This window comes from Mercenaria mercenaria, chromosome 15 (assembly GCF_021730395.1).
Source record: "Mercenaria mercenaria strain notata chromosome 15, MADL_Memer_1, whole genome shotgun sequence".
Classification (NCBI taxonomy): domain Eukaryota; kingdom Metazoa; phylum Mollusca; class Bivalvia; order Venerida; family Veneridae; genus Mercenaria; species Mercenaria mercenaria.
The window spans coordinates 22,746,626-22,771,263 of NC_069375.1; the positions used below are offsets into that span (position 1 = coordinate 22,746,626).

A 24,638-nucleotide genomic window follows, 5' to 3' on the forward strand; every position below is an offset into this window, starting at 1 on the left:
TACAGTTGTCTGTGCAAAATATGCCAGAATGGTTTAGGTATGAATCATTTTGTGACCTTGACCTTGACCAGAAAGACCCGGGTCATAAGTGCAACACACCTTATTATGGTCAACATTTGTGCAAAGTAATTTTAAAATCCCTTGATAAATGGCAGACCACGTTAACCTTTTGACTTTCAAGTGTGGCCTTGACCTTGGAGCTAGGGGTCTGGGTCTTGCACATGACACATCATCTCATTATGGTATACATTTATGCAAAGTTATTTCAAAATTCTTTCATGGATGGCAGAGTTGCAGCTCGGACAAGAATTTACACACACACACGCACGCACGCACACACACACAGGCACACAGAACGATGAAAACTGTAGGAGAAATTATGTATGTAATGAGCTGATGTAGTTGTTATGTTTCAAAAGGATCATACCTGCAAAAAAAATAGGTTTAGAAGTCCAGATAATAAGGCATGTCCGCTTCATACTAGGGGATAGAACAATTGGATGTGTGTACAGATACTAAGAAACAATGTGTCACATGTTATTATTGGAAATTTCCTTCTATTTAACCAACAAGTAATAGTGAGACTAAGTAAAAGCATACATAATTAAAATAAGAATGTAAACATGGATATGAATTGTTCGAATCAGAATTTAGAATTCAGTCCCCTCCTCTGACTATGTCCAACTCCCTATCAATATAAACAATTGTTTAGTTGTTCATAGTTTATTTCTGAAAACTTTATCCACATATATTTTACAAATATATAGATTTATCCCATTTCTCAGCTACAACCAGTCACATCATGTTTGCTTTGCTTGTTTTGACATCAACACTGTTTTTCAACAGAAATTCAGTTATGTAAGGGCGGGTAGTTAACCTTAGCAGTGTTCCAGGATTCTGTAACAGTACTAACCTGTTCTCTGCAAGTTACTACCAACTTCCCTACATGAAACAGAGGTTGAAAATGAACAATTTCAGACAATGTCTTTTATCAAATCACCATGGAGAGTATACTCCTCTCCCGGATTCCCGGATATCAAACTCGGGACCCCTCTATTTGTAGATCTGCGTGCTCCCTAAGTGGGCGGACTCATATCATGTTGCAGGTATGCATTTCCCAGAAACAAACTAAAACAAGGAAAGTTACTGTGACCGTGAAAGAGGTAAGTAGATTTCCATGTGCAACACAGAAAATTACTTCAAAATGGAATCACAAGACTCCTTATATAAGCAAGCCATACAGTAGGTATATCATATACACTGAATTGGTTAATCAAATATTTCTGTAACAAAAACTTATTCTGAATGCCAACAGTTATTTTTTTATGTACCACAAATATTTTGGAAACTGCAATAAATATAAATTTATAGTTCATCCTGAAATCACAGAACTAAGCAGAAATGAAAATCATAAATTTTGCAATTAGGCTAGTGGCCTCTTTCAAGCATTTGCATATAACATCAGTGTGTTTTAAGCACTTCAACCTATAGAAAGGTATCAGGTAACCAAAAGGTGGAGAAATTTTCAAAAGCTTTATTATACTTGTAGGTTTCAGTTAGTTCAATAACCACTACATTATAAACAAGAGGACCATGATGGTCCTGAATCGCTCACCTGTCCCCACATGACCCAGTTTTGAACTGAGTATGACATCGTTTTTTCTATTATTTGACATAGTGACCTAGTTTTTGAGCTCATGTGACCGAGTTTTGAACCTGACCTAGATATCATACCAATTTTCATGAAGATCCATTGAAAAATATGGCCTAAAGAAAGGTCACAAGGTTTTTCTATTATTTATCCTAATGACCTTGTTCCTGAAGACCTAGATATCATCAAGGTGAACATTCTCACTAATTTTCATGAAGATCTCATGAAAAATATGGCCTCTGAGAGGTCACAAGGTTTTTCTATTTTTAGATCTACTGGCCTAGAGTTTAACCGCACGTGACCCAGTTTCGAACTTGACCTAGATATCATCAAGGTGAACATTCTGACCAATTTTCATGAAGATCCATTGAAAAATATGGCCTCTAGAGAGGTCAAAAGGTTTTTCTATTTTTAGACCTAATGACCTAGTTTTTGACCGCAGTTGACCCAGTTTCGAACCTGACCTAGATATCATCAAGATGAATGATACAGATCCCATGAAAAATATGGCCTCTAGAGGGGTCACAAGGTTTCTCTATTATTTGACCTAATGACCTAGTTTTTGATGGCACGTGACCAAGTTTCCAATATGAACTAGATATCGTGAAGGTGAACATTCTGACCAATTTTCATGAAGATCCATTGAAAAGTATGGCCTCTAGAGAGGTCACAAGGTTTATCTATTTTTAGACCTACTGATCTAGTTTTTCACCGTACGATACCCAGTTTCGAACTTGATCTAGATACCATCAAGGTGAACATTCTGACCAATTTTCATGAAGATCCACTGAAAAATATGGCCTCTAGAGAGGTCACAAGGTTTCTCTATTTTTAGACCTACTGACCTAGTTTTGGATGGCATGTGACCCAGTTTCGAGCTTGACCTAGATATCATCAAGATGAACATTCTGACCAACTTTCATAAAGATCCCATGAAAAATGTGACCTCTAGAGTGGTCACAAGCAAAAGTTTATGCATGGACACACGGACAACGGACGCCGCGCGATCACAAAAGCTCACCTTGTCACTTTGTGACAGGTGAGCTAAAAAGAATTTCTGAATGTTTTACTGAAAGGGTTTCTGAAAAGCTATAAAATAACAGGGTATCATTTGTCTGGGGTTTTTTTATCATCAATTCTGATTTATATCCTTTTCTACTTCAAAATGAAATCAAAATTGAAATAAATTAAGTCAGCTGATATAAAGACACATACATGTACATCTCTGACATAGTTTGTGAATCATGTCATAATCTAATTATAGTAAGATTTACCAGCTCTTATTTATCAAATATAAATGTGACAGCTATTACTGCATGCTTGATAACATCTCGTTTTGTATGAGATAAAATGAGACTTTGCTCACTGTTCTGTTTAAGTTTCAAATCTGTTTATACTGTACAGCTTAAAGCTTTTGCCAAAATCCAGTAAATACATATCCATTCATCATAAATTCAAAATGTTCTTTCATTTTGACTGTTAAAAATGTAAACTTTCCGGTTAAGAATAGTAGACGATTGTAGTAGTGCCACTACTCTTAATGATATTAACTACCAGTACATGTCTATTTAATTATGGAGTAAAGAGTTCATCCATAGATTCCAATCAACCTCTTCATTCCTGCATCTGAGGCCATTTTTTCTAGAACAATCTTTCAGCACACTTTGTAGAGTTGTCTTTAAGAGACATGTTGAAATGGCTGTTTGAATACATGGCAAAATCTGCAGCAGCTGTCAGTAAGTCCTTGTCACTTCTTCCCGTGACTTTCCTGTACTTTTTGGCATTTTCTTTCCGGATCCGTCTTCCAGTTCCTTGGCCTTGTAGTAATGTGGAGCAACCTCTAGTAACCAGCTGTTGTCTATCTCAATCACCTGAAAAATATAAATATTGAAATTATAACAATAACAGACATACTGTATATTCCCTAATAAACACTCTCCCCTAATAAACGTCCACACCATATAAAACAAGAGCTGTCCGTAAGACAGCCAATGCTCGACTATTCGAATTGTTGTCCCAGAAGCAGGAATATTACTCTAAATGTTAAAATATCCATACAGTTTCAATCCAGTATTTGCATTAGTTTTGGAGAAAGTAACTTGCATGCAAAACTAAAACCAGATGTTTTAAGTTCAAAAGGGGACATAATTTGGCCAAAATGCATGTCAGAGTTATTGGACTTGATGCTATAACCTAGTTTTATAACCCCAAAGATACATATGAAGTTTCAATTCAATATCTGCATTAGTTTTGGAGATATTAACTTGCATATAAAACTTCAACCAGGATTTTCTAAGTTCAAAAGGGGGCATAATTTAGCCAAAGTACAAGTCAGAATTATGGGACTTGACACAGTGAGATTGATAATTGACCTAGAAAAAGAAATCAAAGGCCTGAAGGGCCTGAGAGTCGGCTAATGATTGATGTACTGGTAGTATAGTCTACCAGTTTCAGTTTGGTTTTAGTTTTTTTCCCCAACTGAACAGAGATTTTGTTACAATAGATGAAATGGACATTCAATCGATGCCTAGTATAACTTTGATTGACATTATACAAGTATTTAAACCCAATATATTTCTCTAAAACTGAAGCGTGGTTCGCAAAAATAAAAATGTTGAAAGTACAAACTACAATTTGACAGGTGACACTAAGATACTGCCCATGACTATAAATATTTTTCCAGTAAACATTTGCCTCCGGCATTACCAAAACAGGCAATTATCGGCTGGTATATATTCGCACATGATAAAATTTGAATATGAAAATTTATATATTGAAATTTTATAGCGCGGATTGCCACATACAATTTGTAACGGATGGACGAAAGAACTGTTCAGATATTTTACAGATAAGGGGCCTGGCAATAACCGTGTCACACGCTAGGTATTGTTCAATCATATTATAAGGGATGTGAATTTAAAGTATACTTACTTGCGTTTAAAGATATGTAAATGTTGCTGAGTGTCAATATATAGTGTCATGAATGCTTACACTGACAGGAAAATTGCGCATTCGAAACTAAGAGAAGTTACTCGGACTAGCTACCAATTTTGGAAAAGATAACCAATATTAATAAATGCAGTTCTTTTTTAGTTAAAACCATCATTTATTCTATTTCAGACCTGTTAACCCCTTCAAAACCGTGTCAGTAGTCCCCAAGTCTATGTACTTTCAATTATCCGTTTTGATTCATGTAGACAGACAGGCCCAGACTGGGCTGAAAAAATGTTTGAGCCATTTTTACGTGGTCGGTAGCAGGGTGGGTTTGGGGAGGGGTGTTCCTTCCCGCTTTGAACTGCAGTCAGATTTTGAAATGGGCATTGTGGCAGGTGGTAAAAGGGCAAATGTATCAAACTGTAAAGTGGCAATATGGGGGGAGGGTGTGGGAGGATACCCCCTCCTGCAACTAGGGTTTGGGGTATCACCACAAGGAAATTTTGAAAATGTAGACCCTTGATAGCCTTTGGTGCGATTTCTAACTGAAAATTTTATGTTTCAATTTCTAAATATTACCTCTAGATTCTTTTTAGTATTACAATATTCAAAGTATGAATGACTGTCACTTCATATTTTTACTTTCAGGTCATGCCTCAGCACTAGAATATAAGTCTGATATTGATTCTATGTATGTATTATAAAAATAAATTCTAGAATCATTTCTGTTACAATAATATCTATCATGTCTGTTACTTTAATGTTTAAATTTCATAACACAGCTCGATATTTACCCAAAATATTATATCCGGATATGATTACACTTTCTTTTATACCGCAAAAATCTCCAGTTTCAACAATATGTTTTACAAATTGTGATGATATGAAGACAGTTTAGCAGCAATTGGCAGTATCTGACATTGAAGTTTACGGAGAAATTATTTAAATCATTTCATAAAAAAAATTGTTTCGTTTCGTCAAAGCACTCTAACATAGACGATCTACTTTCGATTTCAAAAACTACAAGAAAATACAATTCCATGTTTCGCCGATTTGTTTATTTCTCGAAATATAAGAAAAACAAGAGCACCGCCTTGCGGGTGCTGACGCTCATCTGATTTTTTTTGTATAATAGAAATATTGTCCTACCCATGATTTTCTAAGTCTAAAAAGGGCCATCATTCTTGCAAAAAGCAGGATAGAGTTATGTTTCTTGATGTACAGTGTCCACTTATGATTGTGAAAAACTGTTGCAAGTTTTAAAGCAATAGCTTTGATAGTTTATGAGAAAAGATGCCTTAAACATAATACTCAACCAAGAAAATGATTTTCTAAGTCCAAAAGGGACAATAATTATTGCAAAAAGCAGGATGGAGTTATGTTGCTTGCTGTACAGGGTCAGCTTATGATGGTGAACAAGTGTTGCAAGTTTCAAAGCAATAGCTTTGACAGTTTAAGAGAAAAAGTTGACCTAAACATAAAACTTAACCAAGAAATCTGATATTTTCTAAGTCCAAAAGGGGCCATAAATCTTGCAAAAAGCAGGATGGAGTTATCTTTCTTGCTGTACAGGGTCAGCTTATGATGGTGAACAAGTGTTGCAAGTTTTAAAGCAATAGCTTTGATAGTTTATGATAAAAGCTGACCTAAACATAAAACTTAACCAAGAAATCTGATTTTCTAAGTCCAAAAGGGGCAATAATTCTTGCAAAAAGCAAGATGGAGTTATGTTTCTTGATGTACAGGGTCTGCTTATGATGGTGAACAAGTATTCCAAGTTTCAAAGCAATAGCTTTGATAGTTTAGGAGAAAAGTTGACCTAAACATAAAACTTAACCAAGAAATCTGATATTTTCTAAGTACAAAAGGGGCCATAAATCTTGCAAAAAGCAAGATGGAGTTATGTTTCTTGCTATACAGGGTCAGCTTATGATGGTGAACAAGTCTTCCAAGTTTCAAAGCAATAGCTTTGATAGTTTAGGAGAAAAGTTGACCTAAACATAAAACTTAACCAGGCAACGCCGACGCAGACGCCGACGCCGACACCGACGCCGACAACCGCTCAAGTGATGACAATAACTCATCATTTTTTTTTAAAAAATCAGATGAGCTAAAAATCATTTTTAAAATCAGTAGTAATTAAACAAATCAGTAAGAGCTCTTTCTCGGGATAATTTATCCGCTTACTGATTGCAAAAATCAAGCCCCATGTGTCATCATGAAAAGCAGAATGGGTGACGGTTTCATTTTTTTGCGAACCTGAATCGTAAGCAAATTATCCAAACCAGTCAAAATTCCAGAAAGGTTACGATCTAGATTCTTTCTAGTATTACAATATCCAAAGTATGACTGTCACTTCATCTTTTTACTTTCAGATCATGCCTCAGGACTAGAATACCAGTCTGACCTAGATTATATGTAGGTGTAATAAAAATAAATTCTAGAATCATTTCTGTTACAATAATATCTATCATGTATGTTACATGAATGTTAAAATTTCATAACACAGCTCGATATTTACCCAAAATATTATATCCGGATACGATTACACTTTTATTCCATTTTCAACAATATATTTTACAAATTGTGATGACACGAAGACATTTAGCAGCAATTGGCAGTATCTGACATTGAAGTTTATGGTTAAATTACCTCTTATTTAAATCTTTTCATAAAAAAGTTGTTTCGTTTCGTGAAAGCAGCCAAACATAGACGATCTACTTTCGATTTCAAAAACTACAAGAAAATACAATTTAATGTTTCGCCGATTTGTTTATTTCCCGAAAAATAAGAATTAAAATCATTTTTAATATCTATAGTAACTAAACAAACCAGTAAGAGCTTCTTCTTCCGATAATTTATCCGTTTACTGACTGCAAAATTCATGTGTGTGTGTAGAAACCCACGCAAAGTTTATAGAAATCATACGATGCGTGTATACGTTCAATGTGGGAGAATTAAGGCTGATCGGGATCGGCTATGTTACCTAACGCATCCAGACGATTCAGATTTTGGTTTTAAAAAGCATTGTGTGCATTTCTGTAATTTTATATACGTTTTTATACGCTTAGAAATTATTAGACATGCGTATTTGCATTATTTCTATACGTAATTTACGCTAATACGCATCTTATCTGGAGCCCTGTGGAACTATTTTTTGTCTTTCACTGGATGTTACGCAAGCTTTGTAAGCCTGCGCAATTCATAAAATGCACATTTATGCTTAATGAGTTACATTCGAGTATTGCACAATTACAAGTCATAAATATGACAGATTACATCGTATATTGGTCATAGCAAAGGGAATTCACACAACTTAACTTCATTCATGCAGTGAACTGTTTGAAGTTTGAGAAATCTAATGGAACTACATCCCTTCACTGTGTTATTTGGTCCATTTAGACTTAGAGAATCGCTGGATAGCAAGGACTTGTCAAAACGATTTCATCGTTTAGCCGACTCAAAAATAAGTTTCAAAGCTATATGCCTTAAAGTAATAGCTATGTGTACTTGCATGCAAAACTTAAACCAGGATTTTCTAAGTCCAAAAGGGGACATAATTTGGCCAAAATTCATGTCAGGGTTATGGGACTTGATGCTATCACCTAGTTTTATAACCCCGAAGACACATGTGAAGTTTCAATTCAATATCTGCATTAGTTTTTGAGATAGTAACTTGCATGTAAAACTTTAACCGGGATTTTTTCTAAGTCCAACAGGGGGCATAATTTGGACAAAATACATGTCAGAGTTATAGGACTTGACCTAGTGAGCTTGGTAATTGACCTAGAAAAAGAAAAAATAAGTTTCAAAGCTATATGCCTTTAAATGATAGCCATATGTACTTGCATGTAAAACTTTAACCAAAGTGTGATGCCGACACTGGCGCAGACACAAGGGTGAGTAGAATAGCTAGACTATTCTTTGAATAGTCAAGCTAAAAAGGTTAGTCAAGTTATAAGTGAATACCAGCACTATGATAGTGCTATAATTATCAAAATTCATTCATTAGAAGTTGGATTTATAGTTTACATATATTGAAAAAAAGGTAAACTTTAAAAAATATTTAAGGATCTTAATATACATCCCACTTTAGCCAAATGTAATGCATGTAGGGGCCTTAGTAAGTGAATGTATGGTATGTCAGATCTAAACAGGTTCTCATTTGTAATACCAAGTGAGATTCAATTATGTAGTTAGTTTCAAATATGCGTCAATAGCTGTCAGATTTTCAGTCATAATTTAAGAGCTGATGCCGTATGACGACTTTCAAGCTTAGTTAACAGAGGAGAAAGACACTAGGCTCTTCTATGGGCAATATATCAGGCAAGGCAGGCACCTTGGTAGAACCCATGAACCACTGCCTGCCACCTTAATGGCTCCCTTATCTCAGCAGCCTTAACCACTTGGTCAAAGGAGCTCACTAGATGTTGGTCTGTAATTTCTCTTACTCTCACTGCCTTTGACAGAAATGTTAAACTGACCATGCATATCAAATCAATACCTAAATCTGTTTGATAACTGCAGTTGGGCAGGAAAGTACATTCATTACTTTGTTATTACCTGTCTCATGAATTCCTTTGTTGTAAAAACTAGTTCATGATAGATGAGCCATTTTGGTCTGTCTTCAAATAGGGAGCTGTTGGGGTGGACCATAACTGTTTGGTTATGTTTGACTGTTCTGTAGTTACCTCCCTTGTCCAGTTTTGCTGTGTGATAGAAGAAGCCTGCTGTAATGGCCTGAAGATGAAGATAAAAACAATCCAGATTAAGTTGGCTATATCAGGAGCACTATGCCAGCCTATAACAAATTATAAATTGACAAAAAATATCAACTTTGTAAGACTAATGTATTTTCAAGTAAACCACAGGTGAAACTCGGTATCCCTAATTTCAAGTGATCAAGTGTTTACTTCTAGATAACCCAAATTTGACTTAAAATAATATTTTGTGCAAACGATTTTTGGACAGCACTTAAAAATGTCTTCCAAGATAGCCAGAATTCTGAGATACCGTGAGTTTCAGATATCAACTTTAAACTGTATTAAAGATGTAAACAGTAAATGAATGACCACAACTTTTATGTCATTCTCATGTATTAAATGTACCCATAATATCACCTGATCTTCATAACATGGTGGTATCTAACTGACTTTAATGTAAGTTACAGTAACCTCAATGTCTACTCATTTTTCTTACCTAACGGCATCTGAAGGATTTGATGTGACCTCAATTTCCATTTACCTTTCTTACACTGACAGTATGAGACACAGTTTCTACTTACTTATACTTACCTTCCTATTATTGATAGTATCTTATACATTAGATGAGACCTCAACTTCCACTAACCTTCCAAATACTGAGTTTCTAATGGATTAGATCAGGCCCTAATTTCCACTTACCATCCAAATATTGGCAGTTTCTTATTGATTAGATGATACCCAAACTTTCACTTACTTTCCTAATATTGACAGAATTTTACGGCTTAAACCGGCATCAATTTCCTCTTACCTTCCTAATATTGGCGGTATCAAGTGGATTAGATGAGACCTCAATTTCCACTCTTTCCATCAGACCCTCCAGTTGATCACGTACATCTCTTGCTCTTTTCATTGACCTGTTCAAGATAAACATTTATACTGTTATTCTGGTTACAAGATGTTAGACTGTTATTCTGGTTACAAGATGTTAGAAGTTTACACTTTCATAAACTATTGTTTTAAAGAATAATTACAAAAAAAACTTGTTCATCCTTCCTCAAAGGTGAAGGGATATAGTAATATATAGTAATCTGACTGTTACCCTCTACAAGGAACCATTTCATGCACAGAAAAACTGAACAAAACTTTTCCAAGACTTTGTCTCTTACGAAGCTTTTTATCAATTGCGTTCACGCTTTTGTAAAACATTTAAAAGAACTGTTTATTATATACAAGAGGGTCATGATGACCCTGGATCGCTCACCTGAATTATATGAGTCACATGTTTCAAATTGAAAACTGATGCTAAAATATTAAGAAGGTAGGTCTGTAGGTCACATTCATGGTAACTGAAAGTCAGTTTTAAGATCTGTGTGCAAAACTGTATACACCATCCAAATTTCAAGGCTGTATCTTAAAAAACAAGAAAGTAGGTCAAGGTCACAGTCAAGTGATCCCTAATCGCTTTGGGTCATCAGGTAATTATAATTAAACAGTCTAGGAAATATGATCTAATAATTTTTGAAGTATTTTTCCTATATAACCCATAATTATAACAAGTGACCCCCAGTGCGGGGCCTCTTTTCACCTCAAGGGCATAATTTGAACAAACTTGTTAGAGATCCACCAGGCAATGCTACATACCACAGGGCTCTCGTTTGGCAAAAGGGGTAAATTCAGAAATAGTCAAAATCGGCCTTACTTCAAAAATCTTTGAAAATCTGTCAAATGAAACATAAATATGTCTTTATTCATAGTTCATTACTGTAATTACCTTTTTTGCACGTTTTTCGCGTTTCCGGGCTGTTTATCACGCCTACCCAAACACACTTTTGACGTGAATACGTTTGATTATATTTAACGTCATGTCGTTGTACAAAACATGTATATATAGTCTTATCCATTTTATTTGTAGTTTGCGCATGAACTCCTAATATCCAACGGACAAAGGCCGTTTTTCACATTTTTCTTGCTTTTAATTACATGTCAGCCGTATGACAATATGCTTAGTCGCGAAACATGTGACAAATTGACAATTCGGGAACCACTCATTTAACTCTAATTATAATACTTTACCCGTGGCAATAATCAGTAACGTTGAAGTGAAAAGTTGAAATTATGTTTTCTACCATTTTCAGGTGTTATCCCAACTTACCATATGTAGGTCAGGTCTCGTGTTCACAAAATATTTTCAGTCTTGGCTGAGATTGATAATGAAACTTTATTTGTCATTTATATCTAAACAGCATGTTTAAAACTAAATTTTAAGTTAATAACCATTTTCAAATGATTTTTCAATATTGATGGTCAGTTTCAGTTGGAATTAAGTTTTGAAGTTTTAGAAAAATTGATATTGAAATTTCAAGCTTAAACTCGGCTGAGACCGAAAAATGATTTGTGAACACGAAGCCAGGCTAGCCAATCTTGAACACTGCGCGACCTCAAAGTAAAAAAGAAATAAACATTCTTTTTATGACTACGTATGTCCGGGAATAAAATGTAAGAAATCGCTATTATGATAATGTAGAGGATTTTGTTTCCTTCATTATATGACTGTTCTATTTTCGTACTCTTTTAAAACGAATTCACTATAATGATAATCATCATCATAAAAGCAATCGTTCACTGCTTGTAGGTGAAGTCGGGAATATTCGAGTTAATTTATTGAGCAAACTACCAAAAGTACCTCCCGCGCCTACACCAAATGCTATATTCTTTTTCCTGCAAACCGATATATTCAACAAAGAAGAAAAGAAATATTACGAAAGAAATTTTAGAAAATACTAGAATAAACAATTGTGTGTTTGATGTGTATTACTTTTTAACAATCATTACGAAACGAGTTTTTCCGGCGCCAGCGAAAAGACCGAGAAATATATAGTTACAATGTGCAAGAATTGGTAATATTGTAAATAGGAACATGGAAATCTTGAATAGTCTCAGCATTTCTTACATATTGACTAAAGAAGGAAACAAAATTAAGACATATTAAAATTGTTCTTAGAAAGTGTAGATTATTTTCAGAAAATCAGTAACATAGTTACATATAAATAATACAAATCGCCAAAATTATATCGAAATTTTGCCTAAATAAAATTGAATCCATATTATGCATTGTAAATGCAAATCTAATTATGAACTTAAAGAAGTTATGACAGTCGTTTATATACATGTTGCAAAGTAGAACGAACGCAGGTGCAACGTATGTTAACGTGCCTACCCTCTAAATTTCGTTTTTAGACAGAATATCATATTTCTTGACAATAAAGAATTTCAGGTACATGGTCAAACTTCAGACTAAACGTATCTGTATTAAAACTGAAATGCAGCTAACATTTCCCTACAAACAAACGACAAGTTCAATAAAAAAAATTTAAAAATACATATCTCCAATGTATGGTAAAAGATATTTAAGGTATAACACAGAATACCAATTTTAAACGATGACAGTCATGACCTAGGTCTTGTATCAAGACGCCGGACTTAGAAACTCTGGATTACAATTTCATTCTCCAGCTCCTTAAACGAATCCCATTTACAGGAACTTTGTGTGTTTTATGAAATCCAAAACCTTAAATAATTTACCACTGTTCAGGAGTAACGCGGTTGAAACCAAGGTCAACCTGTTTTACACAAATGTAGAAAAAAATAAAGATAACTATTCATTTTAGTAGATAGGTGCAACATTCAAATTAGTCAGCAGAAACAAGAGCGGCTCAAGAGGGGGCGACCTCTTTAAAACCTTGCGGGTATAAATTTTATAACATAAAGTTGAAACATAAGTAATTCAACACACAAAATCTCTGGCTAGTTTCGCTCGTAAAAATATACATGTAAATAGTATTCATTACTGCTAAAGGTCTTGAACGAAAGTTGAGTTTTAATCAACCTTCTTTCTTTTTACAAACTTAAAAGCTCACAATGATTGTGTCAAATATTAAGGCCCCATGTGTGTGAAGTATACGCTGGATTGAATCACTAAGGTGTATTGGCGTATGTTTTTTCCAAGGGGGCATGTCCCCATTCTGCACCCCCGCTATACCATAATCAGCCCATTTAACGTTTCATTGAAATGAGTAATTGTAATTTAGCATTATGTGAATAAGACTGGGATGCATACAGAAGGATACTTAAAATTTTAGCCAATTATTGTATCATCTTAAAAAAAAAGATTAAACCTTTAAAAAATGATATATAACATACGTCATATAGTAGATCTATCAGATCTAATAAACGAATGTGGACTAGAGTTCTAGTAAACAATTTAAATAAGTCTAAACGTTGTTTCATTTTCAAGTTAAAACATATGTAAATATCTTCCGAACATAGCCTACCTTCCGTTGTGTCCGCGTGTGAACTTCGAGCAATTCGTTGTTAAAAATTCGTCTCATATGTTTCAAAGATAAAAAAAATGTCTTCTACAATAACTAATAAGAACCGGCATATTAACACATTCAAATGTAAATTCCTGTCAGACAGCGGCAGTAAAATGGTTTTGTCTAGTTACTGTAGCAGTATAGCCTGTGCCGTTCACATTGCAACTTGTACTTGCTAGTCTGGTGGGAAATTACACCGTGCACCGGTAATGTATATTGCAGCCATTTCCTGTCGTTTTCTAAATATACCCGGTACCATTTCTTTCTACCTGATGTCGTACACCTACATGGCACTGCTAAATAAACCTAAAAATAGCAACCTATTAATTTTACAGTGGTCATCAACATAATTGCCCCAACACTGGTCACGTAGGTGTACTACGCATAATTTGCAGTTTTTGAAAAATGCAAGACAGTTATAGCAGAAGGCTGTATTTCAAACTTGGCTAAACAGTAAGCATTTATTGAACTATTTTCTTAACGAGATAGATCTAGAAATCCCATAACAAGCGAGATTTAAACTTCGATTTTTTAGGTAGATTCTACAAGTTAGAAAGCAAATACAAATGTACAAAAAAAAAAACATCGTATTAAAATGAAATTTATATTTATTTACCAATGTTAGAATTATTCGAGACATTTAGGCAATTCAAAAGCAAAACATTTTGTTCATTTTGCCGCATATCGTATTGATGGTGCGTGATATGCGAATGAGACAATAGTTAGGCGATTACGCAGTGATACTACGTCATCAAGTATACACGTCATGATGCTTGGTATCTTCCTGGAATAGTATACAATGTGTATGTATGAGAAGGAGAATGTTATCTCTTTACTTCAGGATGAATTATGAAAATAAGGATTAAAATAAGTGCATTCAGAGCATAACCGTTGCATGCTTATGAAACATACGATTTTGTCTCTATGTTTCATTAGTATGTCTCGAATTTCGCCTGAAATTCACCGAAGAAAAATAGATTCTGTTGAGTGGAAATTGATGTCAACACTGGACTGTGATTAACTTTGACGCGTATTAAACTTTTGGATTAGAAAACTAGGAGCTTTACATCGCGTCATATTCATATAACTTGTAAGTACTGTAGACCTAATTTTATTGTTCTAAGTTTAGATATTGACCATGAGTACTAATTTTCGGAAGTGGCAATTCGATTATCGTTTTAAATTAATGTCTTGATTGAAAGTAGATTTTATTTCCATTTAGAATAGACACAATGAGAGATAATTTCTTGAAGGAGACCATATTAGTAGATCTAAGCCCCTTAATTTTTAGAAGACTTTTAGAAGATTCTCACGTAAATTGTCGCGATATGTCTACGTAACGCTTGAACTACGAATGAATTCAGGCACGTTTTGTGTGAAAATAGGCAACGGAAAAGTTCAATTTTCACCAAGAGCACAGGCCTCGACCACAAAAATATTACCACAGGTACGGACGAAATATAATTGTTATTTAAAAAATACTTGCCATTTTGTGGTCGAGGCATGTGCTCTATACGAAATTTCCGTTGAAATGTGGCGAAACCGGTGAAAATATCCAGAATAGTCGTTCAGTACCAAGTTACCCCTCGCAGTTTTCATACAAAAACTCAAAAGATTTCATCAAAATATCTAGCAAATAAGAGATCAATAGTTGAACTTACAGAAAATATGTGTTTTATCAAAAAGTGTTGAATTTTAGAATTCGTAATTTTCTTAGGCCGATTTCAAGCCTTCGTGGTCTTTGCCCTTTGGGGCTGAATATCAGCCCCATTCCCCCCTCAAAATGGTATGTTTTTTTCCCCCCTATTTAAAAAAAATTTTCCCCTCAAGTCCAAGAACATCAGTGCTAAGCGCTTTGCAGTTGATTTTTTGGCCTTAAAATTTCATTGTTTCCAAAAGTTTAGTGGCTCAGAGAAAAAATACAAAGTAGGGATTTTTCTACAGCGGAATAGTAGAGCTCATTTTTAGCGCCGCCCTTCTGCCCGAAATCACCGCCCTTTTGCCTTTTGGGGTGTGGGGGGGGGAATCCTGGGTAAAAAAAATTGTGCATTTATACACGAGTTTCAACGGTATGTTCAGTAATATAATGATATTATAAGGTTTATATTTGGCAGAATTCATACAGCAGAGTTTATAATTAACAGAATTCAGGTTTGGGTCAGTAGATCTAAAGCTGAAAGAATGTTTACATTTGTTTGCATTTCTTTTCGCGTTTGAAATTCCCCCCTCAAAAGAATTTTTTTGAAAAATCATGCGAAATTCCCCCCTTGCATGGACCCTGGCCCCAGTCCCAAAAAGCAAACGAGAGCCCTGTACCAAATATCAAAGGCCTAGGCCTTGAACTTTTAGACACAAAGATTTTTTTTTCCTATATAAGTCTATGTTAAACTTGGTACCCCCAGGGCTGGGTCTCTTTTCACTCAAGGGACTTAATTTGAACAATTTGGTAAAGAAACACTAGGAAAGGAAACATATCAAATATCAAAAGTCTACGCCTTGCAGTTTCAGGCAAGAAGATTTTCAAAGTGTTTTTCCTATATAAGTCATAAGTCATATATGTACAACTTGAGACCCCCCGCAGGGCCTCTTTTCACCCCAGGGTCATAATTTGAACAATTTTGGTAGTGGACCACAAGGCAATGCTACATACAAAATATAAAAGGCCTAAGTCGTGTGGTTTTAGACAAGAAGATTTTTAAAGTGTTTTCCTATACAAGTCTATGTAAAACTTGTGACCCCCAAGGTGGGGCCTCTTTTCACCTCAGGGGCACAATTTGAACAATCTTAACAGAGGACCATATGATGATGTCACATGCCAAATATCAAGGCTCTACGCCTTGCGGTTTTGAACAAGAAGATTTTTTAAGTTTTTCCTTTGGTTGCCATGGCAACTAGAGTTCTACATGGAATTTAATTCTTCGAACAATTTGAAAGGGGGACCACCTAAGTATCATTCCTGTGAAGTTTGGTGTAATTCTGCTCAGTGGTTTTCAAGAAGAAAATTTTTTAAGAAAATGCTGACGGACGCACAACGCACGGCGGACATTGAGCGGTAACAAAAGCTCACAATGTGCCTTTGGCTCAGGTGAGCTAAAAATGCTACTACACACTTTTTTTGTTAAGAAATCAATTAGATATTAAAACAGTTAATTCAAATGCATTTTGGGAACAGCAGAGAATCACATTTAGAGCTGTTGCCCTTGGCCTATCCACCTCTGGCACCAGTTATAAAGTTGTCCCCTCTTCCTCAAAAAAGTATTTTGATATTTCCTTTAACATCCATAAATTAACTGTACTCTTTCACTGTATACTCACTGCATGGAAATATATAACCTCCTATGTGACAGATGAAGGGCCTACCTGTATTGTATAAAGTTCTCAAAGCACCACTGAGTCGAGTGCCCAGTTTCTTCCCACTGGTTGTAGACATTCATCAACGTTATATGGTCCCCACCAGGAAGGAAGAAATTCTGTCGAGCAGTATCTGCATGCACAACCTTATCTTTGGGTCGATAAAAAACTGAGTTGTTCACAGATAACATTGCTGTTATTGTAAGAATCTCTTTAGAACACTTGTATCTGAAATGGTTAAATGAAAATGATGCTTGCACTGACTAAAGACACTACATGGTAAATTGTCAACAAAATGTCCCATATTTCATTCAGAATATCGAAGGGTCTCTGAAACATTAAGAACTTATTTCCTAGTATTGTTTACCAGAAAGAATGTTCATGTACAGAGCAGTTTATATTAATTTAGTAGTGTTTTGTCTACATGAAGATAAATGTTTTTTAGACAGTGAGGTATAAACCAGCATTGGTATGAACTGGTAAATTTGGTTGTGAGTCTATCACTTGTATACAAAATGTTAAGTTTAAGAAATAAAATATCCCAGTGATTTTGTTATTGAATAAAATCATTGTTTTGAGTTCAGATAAAAAGTAATCATAGGATATTAGGTGGGCGGGATATGGTAATGCATATATTTATTGACAGAGCTTCAAGTGCCTGTCATTAAACACACATCCTTTTAACAACTTTTCATCTACTCATTTTGGCAATCTTCAAAATATGTAAAGTTTAACACTTAACAAAATCAAGGCAAGTAGATGATGAAAGAAACTTTCGTAACCTTTGAGTACCAATCTATTGATTGAAGACCAGTCTGAAAACAGCAGATTCTGATTGGCTGTTTCTGAAATCACCTGTGGATTGTCCAGTGGTTAAGTTCAAATCTAAGACTGGTCTACAAACTGTTGTAGAATAACTGAATTTAATAGTGTTATAAATCTGAATGATCAGTTTTGTTCAATACTCACTTTTCTGATGCTAAGATCATTTTTGACAACATTGGATCTACAGGGAATTCAGCCATTCTTCTTCCTAGCTTAGTTAGCTCCCCTTTGTGATTCAGTGCACCAAGAGCATATAACTGTTCCAGTGCTAACACAAGAGTCTCATGAGGTGGTGGGTCCATAAAGTCAAAGTGAATGAGATCATTAATTCCTAAACTTTTGAGTAACAACACAACATTTCCAAGATTAGTTCTCTGTATTTCTGGTATTGTATTGTCTTCAAGTTCATTTTTATATGCCCATGCTGTGTAAAGACGAAAGCACTTTCCAGCTGAGACACGACCAGCACGTCCAGCTCTCTGATTGGCTGATGCCTGAAATATAGAACAATCTTATCATTCTGTTATCTAATTGGATGGGTACCACTAAACAATTACAGTCTAACCTGCACAAAAGGTCACCTCCGATCAGCGGTTACCTCCATTTAGCAGTCATTTTCTGACGCCCCAACGGATTTTCCTCTATTTTATCACTTTATTCAGCGGCCACCTCTCGTCCGCGGCCAGCGGCCACCGAAATTGCCTCCCGACTGCCGTATTTGACCCCTTTCAGCGGCCATGTTTCTTCAAATACCCATTATTTTTAGACGATAATCGCCGAAGAAATACGAATTTTTAGAAACACGTGATTGCTTAGTTTCACTTGATTTCACCAAAAGAACGATTAAATGACATGAGCTTCTCAATTAAAACTGATAACCAAGGTATGATCCCCTTTTTGCTAGCCAGTAATTATCGGCAATTAGCGTGTCACCTCATGTCAAATTTGTTGTTCACACTTTGATCTCGGTTATAGATAACACTCGATATCTAATGAGTAGCATAATATTTCTGATTTTTTATATTTCTTTCATCAAAATACGTTTAAATTTATACGAAATTTATGATGGTGGAACGAAATATAAACCACTCGATCTTTTGCGGAACGTAACGGCAATCTTAGATTTTAGCGTACACAGTAAGCGCGGAGAGTTGCTTCCCTTATCAAAATGGCGGAAATTGAAAACAAACTTGTTTTGAAATTGGAAAATTGTCTGTAACAAATTTTGTTGTAAAAAAATGATAACGCCAGAGTTTTAGATTGCTTAGAAGACCATTTGTTTTGCAAAGGCAAATTAATGCACGTCAATGTACACTGGTAAAATAATACTAGAACAAGAGGACCATGATGGTCCTGAATCGCTCACCTATCCCCACATGACCCAGTGTTGAACTGAGTATGACGTCGTTATTTCTATTATTTGACAAACTGATCTAGTTTTTCAGCACATGTGACATAGATATCATCAAGATAAAAAATTCTGACCAATTTTCATGAAGATCCATTGAAAAATATGGCCTCTAGAGAGGTCACAAGGTTTTTCTATTATTTGACCTAATGACCTAGTTTTTGAAGGCACGTGACCCACTTTCAAACTTGACCTAGATATCATCAAGGTGAACATTCTCACCAATTTTTATGAAGATCTCGTGAAAAATATGGCCTCTAGAGAGGTCACAAGGTTTTTCTATTTTTCGACCTACTGACCTAGTTTTTGACGGCACATGACCCAGTTACGAACCTGACCTAGATATCATCAAGCTGAACAGTCTCACCAATTTTCATGAAGATCCATAGAGAAATATGGCCTCTAGAGAGGTCACAAGGTTTTTCTATTTTTAGCCCACCATCATCAGATGATGGGCTATTCAAATCACTCTGCGTCCGTGGTCCGTCGTCCTTCCGTCCGTCCGTCAGTCCGTCCGTCCGTCCGTCCTTCCGTCCGTTAACAATTTCTCATTATCGCATCTCCTCAGAAACTACCAGGGGGATATTGACCAAACTTTGTCAGAATGATGTATTGGTACCCTAGTTGTGTCCCCCTGAAAATCAGACTGGTTCAACAATTTTTTAGTAAGTTATGGCCCTTTGTTTATTTCTATAATTTACATAGATTTATATAGGGAAAAACTTTGAAAACCTTCTTGTCCAAAACCACAGAGCCTAGGGCTTTGATATTTGGTATGAAGCATCATCTAGTGGTCCTCTACCAAGATGATTCAAAATATTTCCTTGGGGTCTAATATGGCCCCGCCCCGGGGGTCACATGGTTTATATAGACTTATATAGGGAAAAACTTTGAAAACCTCTTGTTCAAAACCACAGGGCCTAGGGCTTTGATATTTTGTATATGACATCATCTAGTGGTCTTCTACTAAGATTGTTCAAATTATCCCCCTAGGGTCAAATATGGCTCCGCCCGGGGGTCACATGGTTTACATAGACTTACATAGGGAAAAACGTTGAAAATCTTCTTGTCCAAACCACAAAGCATAGGGCTTTGGCATTTGTAATGTAGCATCATCTAGTGGTTCTCTACCAAGTTTGTTCAAATTATCCCCCTAGGGTCAAATATGGCCCCGCCCTGGGGGGTCACATGGTTCATATAGACTTATATAGGGAAAAGATTTTAAAATCTTCTTGTCAATAACCTACAACATTCAAATTTGGACCACATGTATGGTTTTGAGTGGCAAGGATCCACTTCTGTGACTTTTGAAATAAACTAAACGCTATGGACGCAGAAATGTCCTGTTTGAGAGAATTTACGTCAAGAAAAGAACAAGAACTTTTCCGCAACGGAGTTAGTGTTTTGAAACAAGCGTTGAATTGCATAATGGTCATGTGACACATTGCCAGTATTGTCACAAAGACCTGGATCGATGACCTTGACACCTGATATTATTCTGTTTTGTCCCTGGTTATAACAACATCTAATGTATGACCATGGGAATGGGTGGGTCCTTTCTCACGTTGCATACCACATGACTACAGAACTCTAGCTGTTAATTCTGGTAGCATCCCGATTTGATGGAAAATCGAGATGGAAATTCAATTCTCCAGTAATAATGATGTCTTTATCAACTGTAGCATATCTGGCCAGAAAAGTAGGGCATTCTTTCACTAGAAACACGCTGGACTCTAAACCGTTTTGTTTTGTTGTTGATGATCTAAATATCATTACCACTCGTGCAGAACATCCTTTGATAATCAAGTTTCATGTATTCAAATTGTTTAAAATCTTTATCACGACTAGATGTAGTAACACGAAGAGTAAAGGTATATGTATGAAAGCCACTCCTCCTCCATGGGTGCGGCCGCACCGTGCAAAATGCTTAATTGGATAACCATTTTGTACACGTTTCATTTAGGGTAGTTCCCAGCCCAGTTACAGGGAGAGCTTTTAAATCCAAATCATTTGAAACTAAAATAACACTGATAAATGACAGATCATGGATTTAAACTGCATTCTTGAATTTTCTTCTAATCTTTTTTTAACGGATTTATATTTAATGTTGTCACCATTTTTGTGTCAAGTTGCCGAGTTTGAAGATTTTGGCAACCCATACAATTTGTAATACATGTATTTGAAATAATTTCATTTCGTTGTCACACTATGATTGTTATGGCTTTAGACAGCACTTGTAAATTAACAAAACTGACCCTTTCATTGCCATCTCATATTGACATAACTATATTTCTCGCTCCTCTTGTGTCTCTATACTTCCAAATTCCTGTTTTATAGTAGTAAAAAGAGTAGAAGTTGGCCGAGAAATCCTCCGGGCATGAATGCCATCGAAATTTAAGTAATATAAAACGATACTGTTATCTAGACTTAGCGACCTTACGACCTGGTCACATTTTAAAAAATCACGTAAATATCCGTAAGTATTTTGAATTTATGGAAGAGCTTTTCAATCAAATAGAAACAAATGATAATAAAACAACGTATGCTTTTGTCCTGCATTACGTAAGACATACGTTTGTTTTCTGACTGATAATTGACTATATTATTGTGAAAATGCAATATCTGCTTCACTGTCATTTGGTCGTTTTAACATTTTTTAAAATACTTAAAAACTGTGATGGGTTACGCCAGTGCACATATATAAATTGTATTTGAATAAGAACAAAATATTAAGATATAAAGAAAGAGAGAGAATTTCATTCAATAAGATAAATTGCCTTAGCATATAAGCACCGAACATTATACATATTTACGTACTTAACAACAACAACAACAACAACAACATTAATAATAATAATAATAATAATGATAATAATAGCAAATGAATATTTAATGATATTAACTTTATTTATCGGGGATACCCTATTTGGTTATAGGAGCACTGACACCGAATTAAATGACAAACTTCAGATTTTACTAAGAGCCAACAAAGAGATGTTTTATATTTGGCCGAGAAAAAGTTGTAGAGGTAGAGTAATACGTTTATCTGGGTAAAATCTGTAGACACGGGCGACTCAATGTTGGAAGCTAATACGAAACTTAGAGGTAATGAAAAATGGAATGTAACAAGATGGTACAAAAAAAAACAAAGAAAAATATCAAACAGGGAGTGCCACGCACCAAAAGCGCAGCCTCCTCAAAACGAACCCCCCAGCACGCAAACGCGTGCACCACACTCACACTCAAAGCTTACACGTCCTGTTTCAACCGAAGGGACCACTTGGATGTGAATATTAGCCTCCATTTGCCGGAAACCGACAATCGGAAACTTCTATTTCTTGGTCAACATTTTCGGTTGCCATGCAACTATTTAGCTAAGCAGCTTTTTATAAAACGGTTGTTTCTCTATCACAATGATGAAAGGCACATTTACGGGTTTATCCCCGATATTCGAAGAACCCTCTTTAAACACAATTAGGTAGGATGTTTACAAAATGATATGTGCACTGCAATTTACCCTTCAAAATGACGCTAGAAAAGAATTTTGCATAAAGATGTTTATTAATGTGAATATCATTTCAGAATGGCAATAATAAGGAAATGTTTCTATCTCTGCATCAAACTGTGATCAGATGTTTAACCGAAGGAAGCCAGTTGAGTTTTACAAAAGATAAAGGGTAGATTTCACCACAAACACAGCCACATAGTGTTACAAAACTATCTTCTTACGTAGGATTGAACAAATAAATAACAAATAAACAGTAGCACCAAATGTACATTATGTGAGATATCCGAAAACAAGATCAATAAAAATATTCAATTTTATTTAAGTATAAAAATTCAGATACTATTTAACAATAAGATATTCACTGCTTGATTTACGCTTTGCATATATATTCTGCGTATTTTACTGACTGCATGAGCTTTTTATATTAATTTCTGCCTGAAACGAAATGAGATTATACTTTTGGAATAATGTTTGTATCATTAAAAACAAAATTAATTAATGCACATTAAAATGTTCAAAAATCAGACAATTATATAGAGGCATAGCCCTTAAAGCGTGAATGCATTTCGGCTGATATCATATTTTATCATATTTTATTCTGAACAACAGCTTTAAAGTAAAAAGTTGAGAAACGTTCTCCTTTTGGTACAGCGGTTGCTTAGAAACTTCTCGTGTTAGAAAATAAATATATTTTAGGGAATCTAAAGCTTCCGGATGTGATGTTTAAAAAGATAATTATAAATCTTATGTTATATATGCAGCTAGAAGAATACACTATCCTTTAAAATTCCAAATTAGATTATTTCTATTCTTTAAGAGGTATCTTCATAGTCTCATATAAAAGTTCAAACGTTATAATTGTATAATTATCGTACTAATTGTCCGTCGCAATGTATATCACCAAGTATTGTATGACTATCATGCTAACTCTCCGCTGCTATGTATATCGACAGGTATTGAATGACATTCGTGCTAATTGTTTCGTCGTAATGTATATCGCCAAGTATGTTACAACTCTCGTGCAATAAATCGACAAGAATTGTATGACTATTGCTAACTGTCCGTCGCAATGTGTATCGACAAGTATTGTATGACTATCGACAGTGCGATGGCGATAAAACGACCATTGTACCTTTGCGCTTCGCGTTCATAGGAAGAAGGCGCTGGCCTGTGGGAACACCGTAAGTTAACTTTTCTTGCAAACAGAACAGACCTCATTATTATCTTCACTTCCAGAAGTGTCAATGTCAGATATCGAGTTAAAACGTGGTGGTCCTGGCTGTGATTCTTCTACTAAAATTATACTTTTGACCAGCCGAGATTTTGTCTTTTTCATTGTTTCAGTTAACTTATTTGTCTCATTTTGTTTGGAGTTTTCTATGATATGCTTCATTGTGTTGTTTAATTCTCTTTCTTCAACATTCTTATGTTTTCCCTCGGTTTCTGTACTTTCCTTAGATTGTTTTCCTCTAGTCTGCAACATTTCGAAAGCCCTTCCTTCTGCAGCTACTACTATTCCACCTTTAACAGTCGCTTCGCTATCTTGGCTGTAGGTAGTCATAACGGTGTCGGTCTGCTGGACTGGTCATGATCCATTTTGTAGACAAGAGATGGAACTAAAAGTTCCTTTTGTACTGCATTGCAGTTCAGCGTATATATCCCTGCGCGCTTGAAAGCAAACTGCATATATTCAATGTTTGAGTTAACACGACAGCAATTTCGCAAACATTGTAACGGGTGAGTGTTGTAAGTGTGTCTCATATGGCACTCGGCATTGCAGATACTCTAAGTGTACCATTACAGGAAACACCCAAAGGGTGTAAAATGTGACTGGTGTGTGCTGGCAGAATAAAAAGAATAATACCTTTCTCCATTCCCCACTCAC

General features: G+C 35.4%; 1 protein-coding gene across 1 annotated transcript; it reads right to left on the reverse strand.

Moving 5' to 3' along the window:
• Window positions 1-704: 704 nt before the first annotated feature.
• Window positions 705-24,314, reverse strand: LOC128548732 (pre-mRNA-splicing factor ATP-dependent RNA helicase DHX16-like). The gene is made up of 6 exons (XM_053524122.1): window positions 23,984-24,314; window positions 17,982-18,348; window positions 17,022-17,240; window positions 10,097-10,202; window positions 9,149-9,325; window positions 705-3,522 (listed from the first exon to the last, which is right to left on the reverse strand). Exons 1-6 carry the CDS (start codon window positions 24,312-24,314, stop codon window positions 3,385-3,387), a joined length of 1,338 nt encoding a protein of 445 aa, XP_053380097.1. The 3' UTR covers window positions 705-3,384.
• Window positions 24,315-24,638: the final 324 nt, after the last annotated feature.